This window comes from Vipera ursinii (assembly GCF_947247035.1).
Source record: "Vipera ursinii genome assembly, chromosome: 3".
NCBI lineage: Eukaryota > Metazoa > Chordata > Lepidosauria > Squamata > Viperidae > Vipera > Vipera ursinii.
This window is the reverse complement of record NC_139516.1, coordinates 51515197-51531652: the sequence shown is the minus strand read 5'-3', so window position 1 is coordinate 51531652 and position 16456 is coordinate 51515197. Positions and strand designations below refer to the sequence as shown.

Genomic DNA, 16456 nt, shown 5'->3' with positions numbered 1-16456 from the left:
GGTCCAAGCCGTGTTGATGATAGCAAATAATAGGTGCATTTGTTTTCAGGTTCGTAAACTATACATTACGGGAGACATTGAAATGGAGCAGAACAAGAGAAGAAGTCATGCCAGCCCAGAGTTAGTCTGCAAAGGCAAGTTTGGGTAGCTTTCTTCCTGGCTTCCAGCTGCGAGGATCCCATTGTTCATGCTCAATTTTTTCTTGTTTTAACAAATGACATTTGCAGCCATGCAGATCCTTACATATGAATAATTGAACTGTGGAATTGGAAATAACCTTGAAGGTCATTGGTTCCAGTCTTCCAATTTCCACTTACTGCAGATTCCGCAATGTAGGATACAGTAACTAATCTGCTAGGCGGCTGTCCAGACTTCCAAATAAATGTGTTTCATCACCAAATATCTAGTCTACTGTAATTTACCTTCTTGCAACTGCAACCTCTTGGCCCTTTTTAATCTGCCTTATCAACCTGCTTGCAATTTCTTCCTTAGGACATGCAACTAGATAGAATAGTTTGGGGTATATGTTGCTTTAGGGGAATATCATGTGAATCTAGAGAATTTCCCTATATACTTTTGTTGACTTTCCTATAGACAATAAAGTTGCACAGATCTTCATCTGGCTGGCTGAACCACTGTTCTATACATTACAATAACAATACAGTTGTACAGTAACCTACTCGGGTATCAGTTACATAAACATTGTATGATTTCTCTTAGTAATTATAGTGGTTTGCTTTTCAACAGCCATTGACAAAAGAAGAAAACTGTTGGTATGCTAAGAAGCTTTTCCTTTATAAATTGAATGAATGAAGGAATGAATATAATTTGTATCTGGAGACATACTGGGAATTGGACACTCTTATAAGTAAATATCAATTCTCTTTTCTCTCTTCAATACCATACTTCTACTCCAGATACCAGTACAGCCTATGAGGAGCTTCTTAATTGGTGTCAATCAAACACAGCCAGTTACCATGGCATCAAGGTGGAAGACTTCACACACTCCTGGAAAAGTGGATTGACTCTTTGTGCCCTCATACATCACTTTCGCCCAGATCTTCTGTGAGTTTCCTTTGTGGGAAAGCTGAAGGAACACAATACCCACTAATATTAGGGAAGGCTAAAATGTGTTAGAGTAGAGCGAGTTTTTTTATATATATGTTGAGATGTTGAAATTAGATCATTTTATACACTTACATTTTCACATCATGTTTATTTTTTGCTATCATCTCTCTGATTATCTGCCAGAAGCATTTTTGGGCACTTTTTTCACAAATGGGAGTCGGACTAAATAATCTGTAAGAATCCTTCATAGATTCTAGCATTCCAAAACTTTTGTTCTCCAAGTATTAATCTAGTTGTTTAAGCATTTGGCCTTTGCCATAGAGCAGATACTGTATGTATGAGGTGATGTGCAGTTATGATTGTGATGTGGGGTTTCGTCTATGGTAGCTTATTCATTTATACAACTCATCCTGCAGTCACCAAGTGATGAATGTGTATGTAAGAATCAGGCTAAAAGGCTCTCCATCCCCTAGTGATTTTTCCCCAGTTCTGGGAAGTTCAGTACGTATTTGTACCAACATTTTCTTTTTCTTTTGCATTAGATTTCCAGCTTCACAATTTCCTATTGCTACAATTCCAATCCAGATTTAGTTGTTTTTAGAATGTAGAATCATAGGGGCTGGAAGGGCCTCGGTGGTCTTCTAGTCCAACCCCCTGCTCAAGGCAGGAGGCCCTGTACCAGGGTTAGGGAACCTTGGCTCTTTTATGACTTGTGGACTTCAGTACCCAGAATTCCTGAACCAGCCATGCTGACTCAGGAATTCTGGGAATGGAAGTCCACAAGTCATAAAAGAGCCAAGGTTCCCTACCCCTGCCCTATACCATCCTAATCAAATGTCTGTTCTTGAAAACCTGCAGCAATGGAGCATCCACAACTCCAGGAGGCAAGCTATTCCACTGACTAATTGTTCTCACTGTAAGAAAATTTTTCCTTAGTTCTAGCTGGATGTCTCTTTGAAAAGCTTTCACCCATTATTTCTGGCTCTGCCTTTTATTTGTAAAAGGTCTACTCCCAAAAGACTTTAGAGAACCAAATGCCTTGGGTAGATTTCTTTTAGGTGGAGATTTAGAACTTAAAAAAATTATCACACATGAGGGATAACTAGGCCATATATGGACAAATTTAGATTGTGAGCAACTTTTGCTTTGAAAACTAAAAGCTTCTATGTCTGAGCTTCTTCCCTAGAATATAATTTAATTAATAAAATACTGCTTATTAAGGTCAAAGTGGACAGAAAAATGATCTTAAGTACAAAATGTGGACCTAAACCTTAATATAGGCAATTATTTATTTGTATTGCAAAGATGCTTTTTTTCTCTGAATGTTTCTCTATTGCAGGAAGATGATGGGATTAATAACTGCGGAGCCTGGCACGTCACAAAAAGAGAACAGTCACTTCTCAACCTGTCTGCCAGATCTTGATAGGATGACTACAGCATTTGTTTCACCATATTTGGTACTCAAATGACTGTAGCCATCAACTTTTCCTTCTCATCTGGTCATAATTCTGTTACAGGAAGCAGGGCTGGTTGGTGTTCAGTTACTGAAGTCTAACCTACATTTCTAAGAAGAAAGAAAAAGAAAAGCAGTTTCCAAGATTCCTTGCTGGTGTGTGGCCAGCTCATCACACAAGTTGTTAGGAGCCAGCAATAACTGTAGAAGTTCTTATAAAGGAAGCTTTACAGGTTTACAAAATATGCAGACTTCATTGTCTAGTTAAAACTAGACTTTATAGCGGTATCTTGTGTAGTTAAAACAAAGGGTCACAGAAAGGCATATCTGTTTAAAACAAAGCACTGTTTCCCTCCAGGTTTAGGATACAGGAAGCAATTGAAAATGAATTATGCTTCCTTTTTCTCTTTTCAACAGAGTCTACAGAAATGGAATATTGATGGAGAAAACATCCTGATTTTTAAATAATCTTTTACAGCTGGGCTGAGATTAGTCATTATGATTTGTTTTTTTCCAACTGTAGGGACTTGAATTCCTTGGACCCAAATGACCCTGTTGGGAACAACCAACTGGCTTTAGATGTGGCTGAACAGGAGCTAGGCATTTCTCCAGTCCTCTCCAGCACTGAAATGGCTTCACTGTCTAATGATGAGCAGCTTGGCTTGATCACTTACCTAAGCCAATTTTATGATGCCTTCAGGACTGCTCCAGGTAGAATGTCCCCAAGTATCCGGTTCTGAATGCAGCCAATGAATATTTAGCTTGCAATATGCACTAGATGGGAATGAACAGGGCTAGATCAAAATAGATCAACCTATGTAATCCAGCATCCTTCCCTTTCCTTAATGATCAATCATATTTTTATGGGGGCATTACATGTTAGACATGTCATCCCCTCCCCCCATGCTATTATAATAGCTATTATTGAAAACTGCATATCCTGATCTAGGAAATAACACCTATCCTAACTGGAAGCCTCATCCTCCATGAATTTGTCTAGTACCTTTTAAAGTCCTAGTTGGTGGCCATTACCATACTGTGTGGTTATGAATTCCAAACTGGTTGAGGAATTGGTATTATTGGAAGGTCAGATAAAATAACAATGGAAGTTTACAATGATTCATTCACTGAATCTCTGCTGCTATGCCTGTTATCTTCCTGTTGCCACTGCAGTTAAAATAGAGACTTTATCATTCAGGGTATTCACTCCTCTTTAATAGATTTAATAATGAACTATATACCTGAAGGTTGATTCAATACCAAAAAGTACCATATTCTCTCTTGTAGAATGGAAAGAGAAAACAGAGAAGCCTCTTGCCCCATTTGGCACCAAAAGCGCCATCCTCTTTCTTAGCAAGCTACAGAAGACTTTATCTCTCTCACGTAAACGGAACTTGGTGAGTCATACTCAGAAGAGATTGCGAGACCAAACATTTCCAGTTTCTTCTATTCCTTCCTTTTCAATGGAGAGAAAGAGCAGTGGGGGGAGGGGTGTTCTGGAAGAGTCCTGAACCTTCTCTTTTTATTGACATTTCAAAGATACAACATTTGATTGCAGGAAACTTCTACCTGGGATGCAGAATCCAAAAAGTTAAAGCAAGAGGCTGGGGTAAGTTCTCCCATCGTTGTGCTTATGTCATTTTTTTAGTATCATCCTCTTGAAAAGTGATGTTAGTAGAACAGTAAATATTCAGTGTCATTACGTAAACTATTTATGTATATATTTATATCCCGCAATTCATGGGGTTATTGCATAGGAGACCCTCTTCCCCACAGAAATGTTTTTTCCCCACAACAGGAAACTTGTGAGATAATAATAATTACATTATGTTTGGACACACAGTCAGCCCGATGTTGGCATTTAGCATTTTTAGTCACCTGCCCAAGGACCTGTAATTATTATTTCAACCTTTGTTTTGTACAACTCAAGCAGGTATACATAATGCTCCCGCTTCCTATTATCCCCACCACAACATTCCTGTGAGGTGAATTGAGCTAAGAAAGAAGGATTGGTCCCAAATAAGTGAGTCTCCATGGTTGAGGGAGCTCCTGAACTTTGGTTTGTCTGGTCCTAGTTTGGTGCCTTAAATCACTACGCCATACTGATTCTATACTAAAACCAGTCAGCTAGAATAGGGATGGAGAGTCTGTGGCCCTGTCATGTCAATCATAGTATTTCTAGTTAGAATGATCTGGGTTAATGGAATTGACATCCAACATATTAAACTAATTTTGTTATTTCATTTGTGATTGAAAGGGGTTATGCTGTCAGTTGTGTGATCACCCTTCAACAATCCTTGATAATCAGGTCTAGAATTTATCATAGGGAAAGATACTATGATCGCGTGTAAATAACGCTACAATCTGTCCTGAAAATCTTTCTGGTGTTTGGTTTTAAATAATATATTAGCTCTAGAATAGAGAAGGAAGGAAGAAAGGAAGGAAGGAAGGAAGGAAGGAAGGAAGGAAGGAAGGAAGGGAAGGATGGCTTCTGTTATAAGCCAATGATGAAATAAGTATTATTACTAGATAATTTATGAAAAAAATGAATCCTTGTGGTTTAAATCATTGAAGTAAATGGTATGAATTTTCTGACTTTGTAACACAAACATGGAAACCCCAGTACACATAATTTATGAACTACAGCTTTCGTGTGACTAATATGTTGAACTCTGCATCCAAATTCTAATCCCAGTGGTTAAGCTCCACCTGTAAAAATTGGAATTCAAATGTCAGTTTGCTGGCCATTCAACTCCAAATGAATTTTGGCAGGGGCAGTAAGAGATTCATTTTCAAAACTCAGCTGAGCCTTGTTCAATTCATTTCCCTCCACAAAACTATTACAGTAAAATTTTGGCTTGTGGGAAACTCTTGTGGCTGAGATGTGTTTGTCTGATTGACAAAACAGCTGCCAAAAGTTTGGATGGTGCCCAAATTATCTATTTTTCCACCAGAGGTCAGGACACTTGTTTCTCTGTTTAACAAAAGGCTCTCTGAAACAGCTGTTGGGCCAGCTGGATTAACCAAACAATGAATGAAGTTGCTATTACATCTCATTAGTACAGTTACATGCTCTCAGGAAGCTCAACAGCACTATTCAGGTTCAGACACTGCCAAGAAAGGATCACCTTGAGGGATGTTTCAGGGCTCTGTGTCCCTAAGGATTTTGCTGCCTTATGTTGCACTAAGTTACTGGAGTTTAACATATAATGCTGTCTGAAATATGTCTCTAGAAATCTAGGAAGCTACCCCGTAAGTCCAACCATGAGTTCATCTAATCTGGAATTGCTGTAGTAACTAGTAGCAGCTCTTCAGGATTTCAAACATTTGTTATTTTTTCAGTCCTTTCCATAAATGCTAGGAATTAAATCTGGGACTTCCTTCACATTTCACTCTTCCTTATAGCATTCAAAATGAGCACGATCATGGTTAACTGTCAGGTTAAAAATTCCAAAGGGCATTTCTCTCTCATACACACCTCTATCAGATGATACCTTTTATAATTGGTATCCATTACTAAGTGTTTGTTTACTTGGAGAACAGTTGTACTATGACCTCTGTTCTCTGGTTAACAGCACTGGGATTTCTGGGTGGTAGACAGAGCAACTACTGTACTCTTGATATTGTTAGCACCTGAGTTGTTCACTTTGCAACTCATTGCAATTACCCATTTTGCACATTGCTCTGGCTGCTACCATCACAATTGATTGCCACACCCTCATTCTTTTTTGGTTTTCTGACTTGGCTGATGCATGAAACCTGATAGCACAGATCAGCAGATGAGGGAGTCTTCTTGGGGTTTAATTTTGCTCAGAATTCATGGCCATTGATCTTCTGATAGACTTCACCTGTGTCTCAGATGAGGAGCAGTGATGCCTGCTATTTCTGTGGAGATCACGTCTATATCCTGGAGCGGGTCAGTGCTGAAGGGCGCTTCTTCCATCGAGGCTGCTTCAAATGTCATTACTGCAAAATAACACTGCGACTAGGAGATTTTGTCTTCAATGAAGATGATGGTGAGTAGAGAGAACAGCTTAGAGCCAATCTGGAAGCCTGACAGACACAGCTATACAGGGAGAGTAGAAATGGTTTAAGTTGTCTGAACTCTGACTGGTTATATGGTTTCGTGTTTTGTTGTCTCCAGACAGAGTTTGAGTAGAGCTGTACAACCAAAGGTTTCAGGGCATTATGCCTAGCAGCCTTAGGAGTGACAGTCTATAATGGGAATGACCTTAGGAGACAGAAGAGATGTTGCTTAGGGAACAATAAGGTAAGAGAGATTAAGTCCACAATTCAAAAAGGAATTTCTCTTCCTCCTCAGTCTGTGAAAAAGACCGCGGCAAATTTATACTATAAGTTTTACAAGATTATGTTAATGTAGCCTTACAACTGGTTGTATTTCCTGTCTGGTCCACCTGGGATGGCTGACATCAATCTTGCAAGCCAATTGCACTTTATTCTAAAGCTACATTAACATAATCTTGCAAGTCTGATAGTACAAATCTCCCGCCATCTTTTTTACAGCCTGAGAAATAAGGGAGGATCCTGTTTGAATTTCTCGGCCCATTATGCAGCTATGGGCTGTACCTTCTCTTATCTGATTGTTCCCTAGGCAGTGTCTCTTTCATCTCCTAAGGTCATTCTCACATACCATTAATCCCCAGGGATTGCAAAGGGATAATGATAATTATTTTTCATGAATAATATATATAATCAAATCGAAACTAGTCATCTTCTGCTGCCACACATTCTTTGGTGTGTTATCTTTGCTACCCTACTCAAAGGCAAGTGAGGCCCTCAGCCTAGAAAACATGCACCCTTGTTTCAGATTTTTTCATTGCCGCAGCCTCCTTTTATTTAATCCTGAAGATTAAATCTGCATTCATAATAGCATTTCTGGTTGGGCAAATGAATTGCGGTCACATACTGACCTGATTGTTTCTTCCTAGGCAACTTCTATTGCAGTTTGCATTCCTTGGTCTCATCAGACATGACTGCCCCCAGCAAAGCTTCCTTGAAAGAAGCATATGAGGTAGGTAGGATGGCTGGTTTTCAGAATCCAACTGAGGGTTAGAGCAGAGCAGGAACAAGTGGATAATCTTGAAAGGATTGATATATATGGAGAGGGTTTTTTAATGTGATTTTGAGTTAGGGATAACCAATGATTTATCCAGATTGCTGACAAGGCTGAGGTGTTGACAAAAAGTGCTTTAGAACAGTATCTTTAGAAATATGATGTAATATAAGCAGGTGTATGTCATTTGCATCTTGGGCAACACAAACCTAATTTCCCACATATTCTAAACCAGACATGTCAAACTCGCAACGTTACGTGACGTCGCGCAATGTATTGGGAGAGTTTTGCCATTGCCGGCAATGGGGTGGGCGTGGCCTCCGGATGATGCGTCCAGCCCGTGGGCTGGCAGTTTGACACCCCTGTTCTAAACAGAATCTCAGCTGGGAATCCTTGACCAGAAAACTGATTATGCATGTGGCTAGCAAAGTAAAACTGATGATTTGTGGTGTGGCTACTGTGAAAAAAAGGAATTCTGTAAGGAAGAAATCAAAAGCGAACTAGCTGGTACCATAATGCCTTTATAGAAATCTACTGTGCTTCTGATTATTGTGTCTCTCCCTCCCACCCGCAAAAGGAAATTATTGTGTTTGAACACCACTGAATGTTGATTTACTGTGACAAGCAGTTTGCTGTTGATACTGCTTATTTCCCATGCTTGATTCCACCTTCTTGTGGGAGTGATTAAACAAACTTGGACAGGAAGCATAACATATAAGAACTGCGAACAGTGGCTTTGCTTCCTAAGCCAGAATCAATCCAAGAACAAAATGTAGCATATGACTCTTATTTATAAAAACATATCATACTACTTTATTTGCATGCAACAATGAATCCTGTTTTCTAAGATGCTGCTCCTACTTTCATTCAAATTTGAGAGGGAACAGTTATAACACTGTTTTCTCTTCCTCTGTAAGAGGGGGAAGAAAAGGACAATCAAAATCAGTGGCGTAGCGTGGGTTGTCAGCACCCGGGGCAAGGCAACCGGAAGCGGAAATAGAGGGGCGGGCGGGCGGTGACGTCACGGCACTGCTGAAAAGACGCGCCCCGCAGCGGCGTAGACTTTCCAAGAAGAGTCGCGCGCATGCGGGATGCTTCCGGGTCCCTCTCGAGGGCGGCTGGGCGGGGCTCCGACCTGCAAGAGCCGCTGCATTCAAGCTCGCACGTGAGCCCCGCTAAATAAAGCCACGCATGCGCACGAAGCTAGGCCGGCCGGCCAGCGGGTCTGTCTTCGCTCGGCCTCGGCCAAACCTGCCAAGGCGCCTGCGGGGCGCTTGCGGTTGGCCTGAGCCTGGGCGGAGAGTTGGCCGCTTCTATTTATTTTATTCAGTTTATGTGGCCGCCCATCTCACCTACCGGACTCATTTCGCTTTGCAAGAAAGAGCAGCTCGAGAGCGGAGCCAAGCCAACTCTGTGCAGCCCTTGGGGCTCCCTGAGCAGCTCAGTGCGAGCGCGCACCCCCCAGATGTTGCGCCCGGTGCGGCCGGCCCCCCCTGCACCTCCCACGCTACGCCACTGATCAAAATGATAGGAAAGTGGCTTCAAATTCAGAGTTTTCATATTTTAAAATAATTTTTATTGAAGAATTTTTAACAAAGTAAATAGCCTAAAAGAAAATAAAGAAAAATAGTAAATAGTGAAAAGAAAGAAAATGGAAATGAAAAAGGAAAAGATTATAAAGAAGCAGCCTCTGATCTTCTTGGTAGAGAATTATAAATACATTTATATTTTGCCCTCTCTCTCTAAAGTTATAATACTTTTCTTTCTATAAGCCACCCTTTCTAATCAGTAAACCCATAAATCACAAATTCATTTTTCTCTTTTTTTCAGCAAAAAAGCCCATGAAACATTCCCAGTACTGATAAATCTAGTTGTTGATGTTTCTCTAATCAAACAAATTAATTTTGCTATCTCTGTTAGTTCTGTAATGTTTACAAATCTCATTTCTCCATTGTGGGTATTTTAGAGTCTTTCCATTTTTTGCATATAATAGTCTCGCAGCAGTAATCGTATATCAAACTAATCTTCCATGGCTGTTTTCTAATTGGCTATCCATTAATCCTAGCAGGAAAGGTTCTAGTTTCAGTTAAATGTTGATCTTTAAATTTCTTTGTGTCATTATATTTTTTGAGCCCAGAAATTTGGGATTTGAGGTTTAAGAGGTTGAGGCTTGAGGTTTTATCATTCCCACCAGGGATGGTAAGATGATGCTTCATGTTGTCCATATTTCCAACATAAATTTGAAGTACCTTTATACATTCAGACAATTTTTCTGGAGTCATACACCAATGATGTATCATTTTATAAACAGCCACATTTAGATTATAACATAATGTAAATGTCAATCCTTTTAACCATATACCTTTCCACTGTTCCATCAGTATGTTATGTCCAAAGTTCTTAGTCTATTTTATCATGCAATTTTCATTTGTTCTTTTTCTGTTACAAATGTCAGTAAAAGTTTATACTATGCATTTTGGTAGTTATATGTTCATCATTTGCACATAGTTCAGTTTCAAATTCTTTCATCTGCTGTTCAATTCCAAATGTTCTGTTATCTACCATAAATCTCTTAATTGTGTATATGGAAACCATTGAAAACTCAATTCCTCTGCAGTCAATTGCTCTCTTGATTTCATTTTATATTCTCCGTGTTCCTGTTCTAACAACTCTAAAACCCATTTTTCTTTATGTTTTTCCCCCTATAAAATGATTCTTGTGCTGAAACTCATAAAGGAATTTTCAGGCACCATCTGAGTTTATATTAGAAGTACCATATTGAGAATATGAAATATATAATTAATATCCTTAGTTTTATTGTACCATAGAAAACCATAACATCTGAACCTCAGATTGTGCGCTTCTAATTCTAAAATTTGTTTATTTCTCAACAAAACCTACTCTTTTATCCAAACTTAGCAGGCTGTGAAATACAATTTCAGATCTGGCAGTTCCAATTCTCTTTGTTCTTTGTCATCTTGAAGTATTTTATATTTAACTTTGGGTTTTTTTTTCTTTGCCATACAAACTTAGATATATATCTTTCTGCCATTGTTGCTAGCACCTGTAGATTTTCAATAACTCTGATCACAGGTCATGTAAGATGGGAAATGCTCCTTGTAGGATATGATCAACTCTTTGAGTGCTGTACCACAGTATGGCAGTGGTTAAAATAAAAAGATTAGACAGATGCCTGGAGATTAATGTTCTCAGTGGTTTTATTCATCATGATGTATATTATTTATCATATAATTTATTTATTTTTATTTATTAGCTATAGTTTTGGAAACAGTGTGACTCTCCATATTATTTGAGTTACACCTCCCCTTTAATTCAGGAGCCTCAAACAACATCAATAACCCTCCCTCTATTTTTCCATATGACATTAACTCTGGATCAAAAAGAATGACCAGGCCTGAGTCCAATGCTGAAGATAGCTTAGAATCTGGCTCTCTTAGACCAACATTTAAACTGCAACACCACAATTACTGTAGTTGCAGGAAACAGGCAGATTCTGTTGCATTAATAGGCCTCAGTATCTTACAGGCTTTCTATTCACAACCTTCTTGGCTACTTTGAGAACAGAGTATCAATCTGATAAACTTTTCTGATGTTTTCATATACTTGCAACTCGTTTGCAAACCTGTTGTGTTTTGTTTCTGCAGGATTCATCTTATCTGAGCGATCCACCAGACAAAGACATTTTAGACTTGACTACTGAAGAAGAGAGGATGGTAAAAAATTCAAATTGGCAAAGCCTGGATGAGAATATGTCTCCCTTTGTAGATCAGCTGCCAGAACGCCAGCCTGAATCACTTCGGAAACAAGTTAGTGAAGGCCGCAGCCTATTCCCATTAGAAAAGGAAGGTGCTGATACAATAAGCTCCTCATGGCGTCCACATCGACAGACCTCTCTTATGGGAGTTGGGGAACTGAGTGACTCTGTTCCCAAGGCTGATTCAGCTTTTCAGATTGATGGAAGCAGAAGACCACCTGAAAACATGGCACAGGACCAAAAAATCTGGAGTGATGACTCTAAGGGAGAGCCTTGTCTAAATCTTCTTTCACAAGGGCCAAGAATTGGTCTTACTATTTCTGGAGAAGGTTCAAACCCCACACTAGAGCAAATCCAATGTGAAATCACCCAGAAGAAAAAGATTCGCTTGTCGGACATGGAAAAGCTTGAATTATCCAGACTGAGTCTAATTTCAAACCCGCTTGATGTTTCTCATACAGGGCTGGAAGAATCCAGCTTCAGCAGAAAATCAGGTTATTTTCCTTGCTTATTTTTTTAATTATATCTCAAATGTTCCAAACAGATGATAGAAGGGAGGAGCAGAGACTCAACAAAAGGGAGTGAATGAAAATCAGATGCCTGTGATTTACATACTTTTTATCCATTGTATGTGGTATTTTTCCATAATCCAAGTGTCAATTCTGTCATGGTATTCATCATGTTCAACATTTTTTCTTCGTTGCCATTTAAAAAGATTGTGAACTCTGTGTTCTTCCTTGCAAACGGAAAGGTCCCTCATCATTTACCACAGAAAGTTGTTCTCTAGTTTTTTTTCCCCATGACTCTGAAAGTCACAACAGGTGTAATATTTGAGGCAGTCTCCACCGTGCCTATATCAGATCAAGCAGCTTGCCAAGCGCTTTTCTGCACCCTTTGGGTTGGTTTTTTTTGTTTACTATGCAATTTTCTCATTCCCTACATCCTGCAGCATCTCTTTACCCACTTCATTTCTTGGCGCTCTTCAGAAAACCAATTCTTCAAATTTTTACAGAGAAAATAATACTGCTGTAGGTTCAAGTTACATCTTTAACCTAAAGAGCCCCTGTGACTCTGTTACATGCAAAGTGAATACAGTACTTTTACTCATAATAGCTGCTTTTCTTTGGCAGATTTTCTGGAGGTTGCCAGTGACAGTGACAGCGACAGTGAAGAGGAGGAAGATGAAGAAGAAGGGAGCTTAGATCTTGGGACAGACATGGTGAGCCAAGAGCCCTAAACCTGAATTCTAACAAAACAATGTTTGCATGCATAATTCAAATATTTCTCAGAGCTACTTTCATGTATTAATAATCTAGAAGAATCATATTGTCACTATATTAGTACCGGTAGCTGAAAAGCATTTTTCATATTATCTTAGTTATTTTTCACCTTAAAAAAGTCTCTTATACATGCTCTTCTGTATGCCATCAAAGGTTTTAAGTTTTTTCTTCTTCTGGTTTTCCTGTCTACAAGCTTCTTGGTTGCCTTTATTTTCTCTTTATCATGTACATCTTTCTTCAACCTGGGCACTTTCCATGTGAATGGACTCTGGCTTGCAGAATTCTCAGCTCAAGCAGTACTGACTAGGGCAGTGATGGTGAACCTTTTAGAGACCGAGTGCCCAAAAACTGCTCCACCCCCCCCACCAGGCCACCCACCGCCTCCATGTCCCGCCGCAGATTACCCAGGCGGCCCTGCAGCACCATGGAGACCATGCCCTTTGCCCGCACCACGCAGCATCATCTGTGCGCGATGGGGCGCACGGGTGGAGTCTTGTCCCTGCTGCCCGGCTGCCATGTCCTTGGCTGTGCTGCTCTGCGTGGCCACACCCGGGGGCGACTCTCCAGGGGGGTTGTTGGTGAGGAGGGGACTACGGGGGGAGGCAGGGCTGGGACAATGGCGCATATGCCCACAGAGAGGGCTCTGAATGCCACCTCTGGCACGCATGCCATAGGTTTGCCACCACTGGACTAGGGAATTCTGGGGAACATCTGCATCTGGAGGATGCATAAATTAAGGAAAGCTGCCAAACATACTTTCACTACTTTTTCTACTAAATTTCTGCATCATTCTATAATTCCAGAATGCTCTTTTCCCAGTACACATCACCTATTCTTTTTTTCCTTCCTTACACCACAAGGTTCTTAGAAGATCCATTTCTATTCCCTGTATCTTCTTACGTGTGATCGCTATTTTACTGTGGTCACCCTGGCGTTCTTTCACTGCCTTCTCTTTACAATTGTTATCAAGGCTTTGAAATGCCTAGCAACTCCATTCAATGAAAGGCTCACAAAATGGATAAATTCAGGCTGGCACAAATCTCAACACACTTCTTTGAATCCATAAGATAGGAGTAATGTGAGAAGCAGTTACTTGGGATTTGACATCCTTTTGGTCAGTGATACTAATCTTTAATTTTCCCTAACAGGGAGGTAAGAGTTAGAAAATGGCCATGGGTAATTTAGAATCAGTTTGTAGGTCTCTGAAACAACAGCAAATGTTTGTGTACTAAAATATTGATTCATGAGACTCTTACAAAGTGACTAGGCTATCTACTGTGAAAACTGAGAATGCCTGCATGCACTTTACAAATTAAGACTCTGTAGTTAGCACACTCTTTAAAAGGTGTAGACTGGATTGTTGGTTATTCTTGAATCTTTGACAGTCCTTTCATCATTTACCCAAAGATCCAGACCAGGTCTAAAATCATGGTTTACAATTTGGGTTGTGAGCAATTCATTTGGAAACCTGATCCTTGTGCACACAAAGCAGGTGGCATTGTCAGAACTTGTTCCTGTTACCTGGTCACTTCTGGCCTGCTATGTAGTATATCTGTAGTTTTTTAAATATTAGTGAAGTTCAGTATTTTTATTCATTATTTTCAATTTTTGGCCTTTCAAAATAGGAAAAATTTTGTCAAGGGGGTAAGAAGAAAATAAAGCTTAATCACAGAAGCATGATGAGTTGCATCGTAGTATCAATAGATTTGTTTCTTGTTCTAATCTTATTTGTGGGACTAACAGGCATTACATCTATTCCTTCATTACTGAGGGCGTGTAATTGCAGAATTTGGGAACTCTACTTCACCAGGCATCTTGATTTGGGGGGTAATTTTAAGCGTAGCTCTTAAAGAATATTTTATGTTTGGGATGCAAGAGTCAGTTGATCTTAGCAACCATGTAAGGCAGCAATGGCTAGCCTGAGCCAATCACTGCAGATAGACAGTAGCTTTAAAGTCATCTCGCATGACCTTGTCTTGTTTTTACTTGTGCACGTTGTTGTTTGCAGCATTTTCTCAGCTTCACTGAAGACACTCAGTATCCAACTTGGAAGAAGACACTGTTGCGACGTGCTAAAGAGGCCGAAATGAAGAGGTTTTGCAAAGCTCAGGTGATTCTTCTTTGTCAACATATTTATGCCGAATTTACTCAAATAAGGAAATGAGATATAAAAAATTAGAGAAATCAAGGCAGGTTCACTTCCTGGTCTCTGCAGCTATCGAGACTCTTGTTATTTCCCAAAGAGCATTTATGGGCAATATTGCAAATGTGTTCAGCAGCATCTTCCACAAGTGTGATGTCCCTTATCTATGGACAGCATCCTTGTTCAGCTGTTCTCTTTCCGTGTCATTAGAGCTCTGCATGGGGAGGTGGGGCAGGAAGAGCCTTGGTGGAGCAGTGGGCTAATGCCTCCTTAAGTAACACCAGCTGCCTGCAATTAGTGCAGGTTCGAGTCCCACCAGGCTCAAGGTTGACTCAGCCTTCCATCCTTCCGAGGTAGGTAAAATGAGGACCCAGATTGTTGGGGGCAATTAAGCTGACTTTGTAATAATGCCGCTTGGGTGTGTGTGAAAGCCCTAACAAGCAGGCATATACATAGAATGAAGGCTACTGCTAAGCTTGTAAGCCGCCCTGAGTCTTCGGAGAAGGGCGGGATATAAATGTAATTAAAAAAAAAAAAAGAAGGGGCATGGCTGGCATGTAAAATCTTCCCTCCCATGACTATAATAAGAAAGATATAAGTTGATCCTCAACTTAAAACAGTTCATTTAGTGACTGTTCAAAAGTTACAACGGCACTGAAGAAAGTGACTTATGACCATTTTTCACACTTATGAACGTTGCAACATCCCCATGGTCCCAGGATCAAAGTCCAGATTCTTAGCAACTGACTCATATTTATGACATTTCCACTGTCCAGGGTCATGTTATTACCTTTTGTGACCTTCTGACAAGCAAAGTCAATGGGAAAGACAGATTCACTTTAACAATTGCAGTGATTCATTTAACAACTGTGGCAAGGAAGGTTGTAAAATGGGGCAAGGTTCACTTCACAAATGTCTCGCTTAGCAACAGAAATTTGGGGCTCAATTGTGGTTGTAAGTCAAGGACTACCTGCAGCTGTGTTTGAAAATGTATAGGGATGTTTCTGTATTATCCACGTTTTTTGTGTTGCTTTTGCAAAAAATTCTTCTGTGACATCATTACTGCCTTAGGAAGTGAAGCTGCCCAGATCCTAATAAAGTCTTAAATGTGATATCATGATAGGCCTTTTACTGACCTGTTTTAAAAGGGTTCCTTTTCCTAAAATTCCCTCCCCTGCTTTAGAATCTGGTTGCAGGTTCCTCTTCTTATATTTCTAAACCTTTGTTTTAATCAGTTTTTATTTTGACCAACATTTTTGCAGGCCATCCAAAGGCGGTTAGAAGAGATTGAAGTGACTTTTCGGGAGCTTGAGAAACAGGGCATCAAGGTGGAACAATCTCTGCGACAAGAGGCAGGTAAGAATCTGAAGCCTCTTTGAATAGGACTGGTGTTTGAGATGGCTACATATGAAGAACGGGTGCCACAAAGTTGGTATCATGGTTCTTCTTTAAGCTAACATGTCAGATTTAACCTCCTACCCTCGTTATATTCTTTAGGAACAGAGTCTGAACTGAAGAAACAGTGGATGAACCAGTTGCTCACATTGATTCAAAAGAAGAACAGCTTGATGTCTGAAGAGTCTGACCTCATGATTGAGTAAGGAACTCTGCAAGTTATGTCAGTTAAGATCTGTAACTCATTTTGACTATAGAAAATGGATCC

The 16456-nt window shown here is 39.9% G+C and overlaps 1 protein-coding gene across 4 annotated transcripts in view; it reads left to right on the top strand.

The window, feature by feature from the left end:
• Positions 1-16456, top strand: part of MICAL1 (microtubule associated monooxygenase, calponin and LIM domain containing 1) — a 44494-nt gene that overhangs the window by 24457 nt on the left and 3581 nt on the right. For 3 of the 4 annotated variants that reach the window (XM_083357797.1, XM_083357794.1, XM_083357795.1), the window contains exons 11-22: positions 50-134; positions 918-1065; positions 3045-3232; positions 3809-3918; positions 4080-4130; positions 6363-6537; positions 7471-7553; positions 11261-11864; positions 12501-12589; positions 14659-14760; positions 16056-16149; positions 16291-16390. In XM_083357797.1, coding sequence (XP_083213923.1) covers positions 50-134; positions 918-1065; positions 3045-3232; positions 3809-3918; positions 4080-4130; positions 6363-6537; positions 7471-7553; positions 11261-11864; positions 12501-12589; positions 14659-14760; positions 16056-16149; positions 16291-16390 — 1829 coding nt within the window. The remainder of the gene's footprint in view (positions 1-49; positions 135-917; positions 1066-3044; positions 3233-3808; positions 3919-4079; positions 4131-6362; positions 6538-7470; positions 7554-11260; positions 11865-12500; positions 12590-14658; positions 14761-16055; positions 16150-16290; positions 16391-16456) is intronic. The other variant, XM_083357796.1, reaches the window with a different exon arrangement.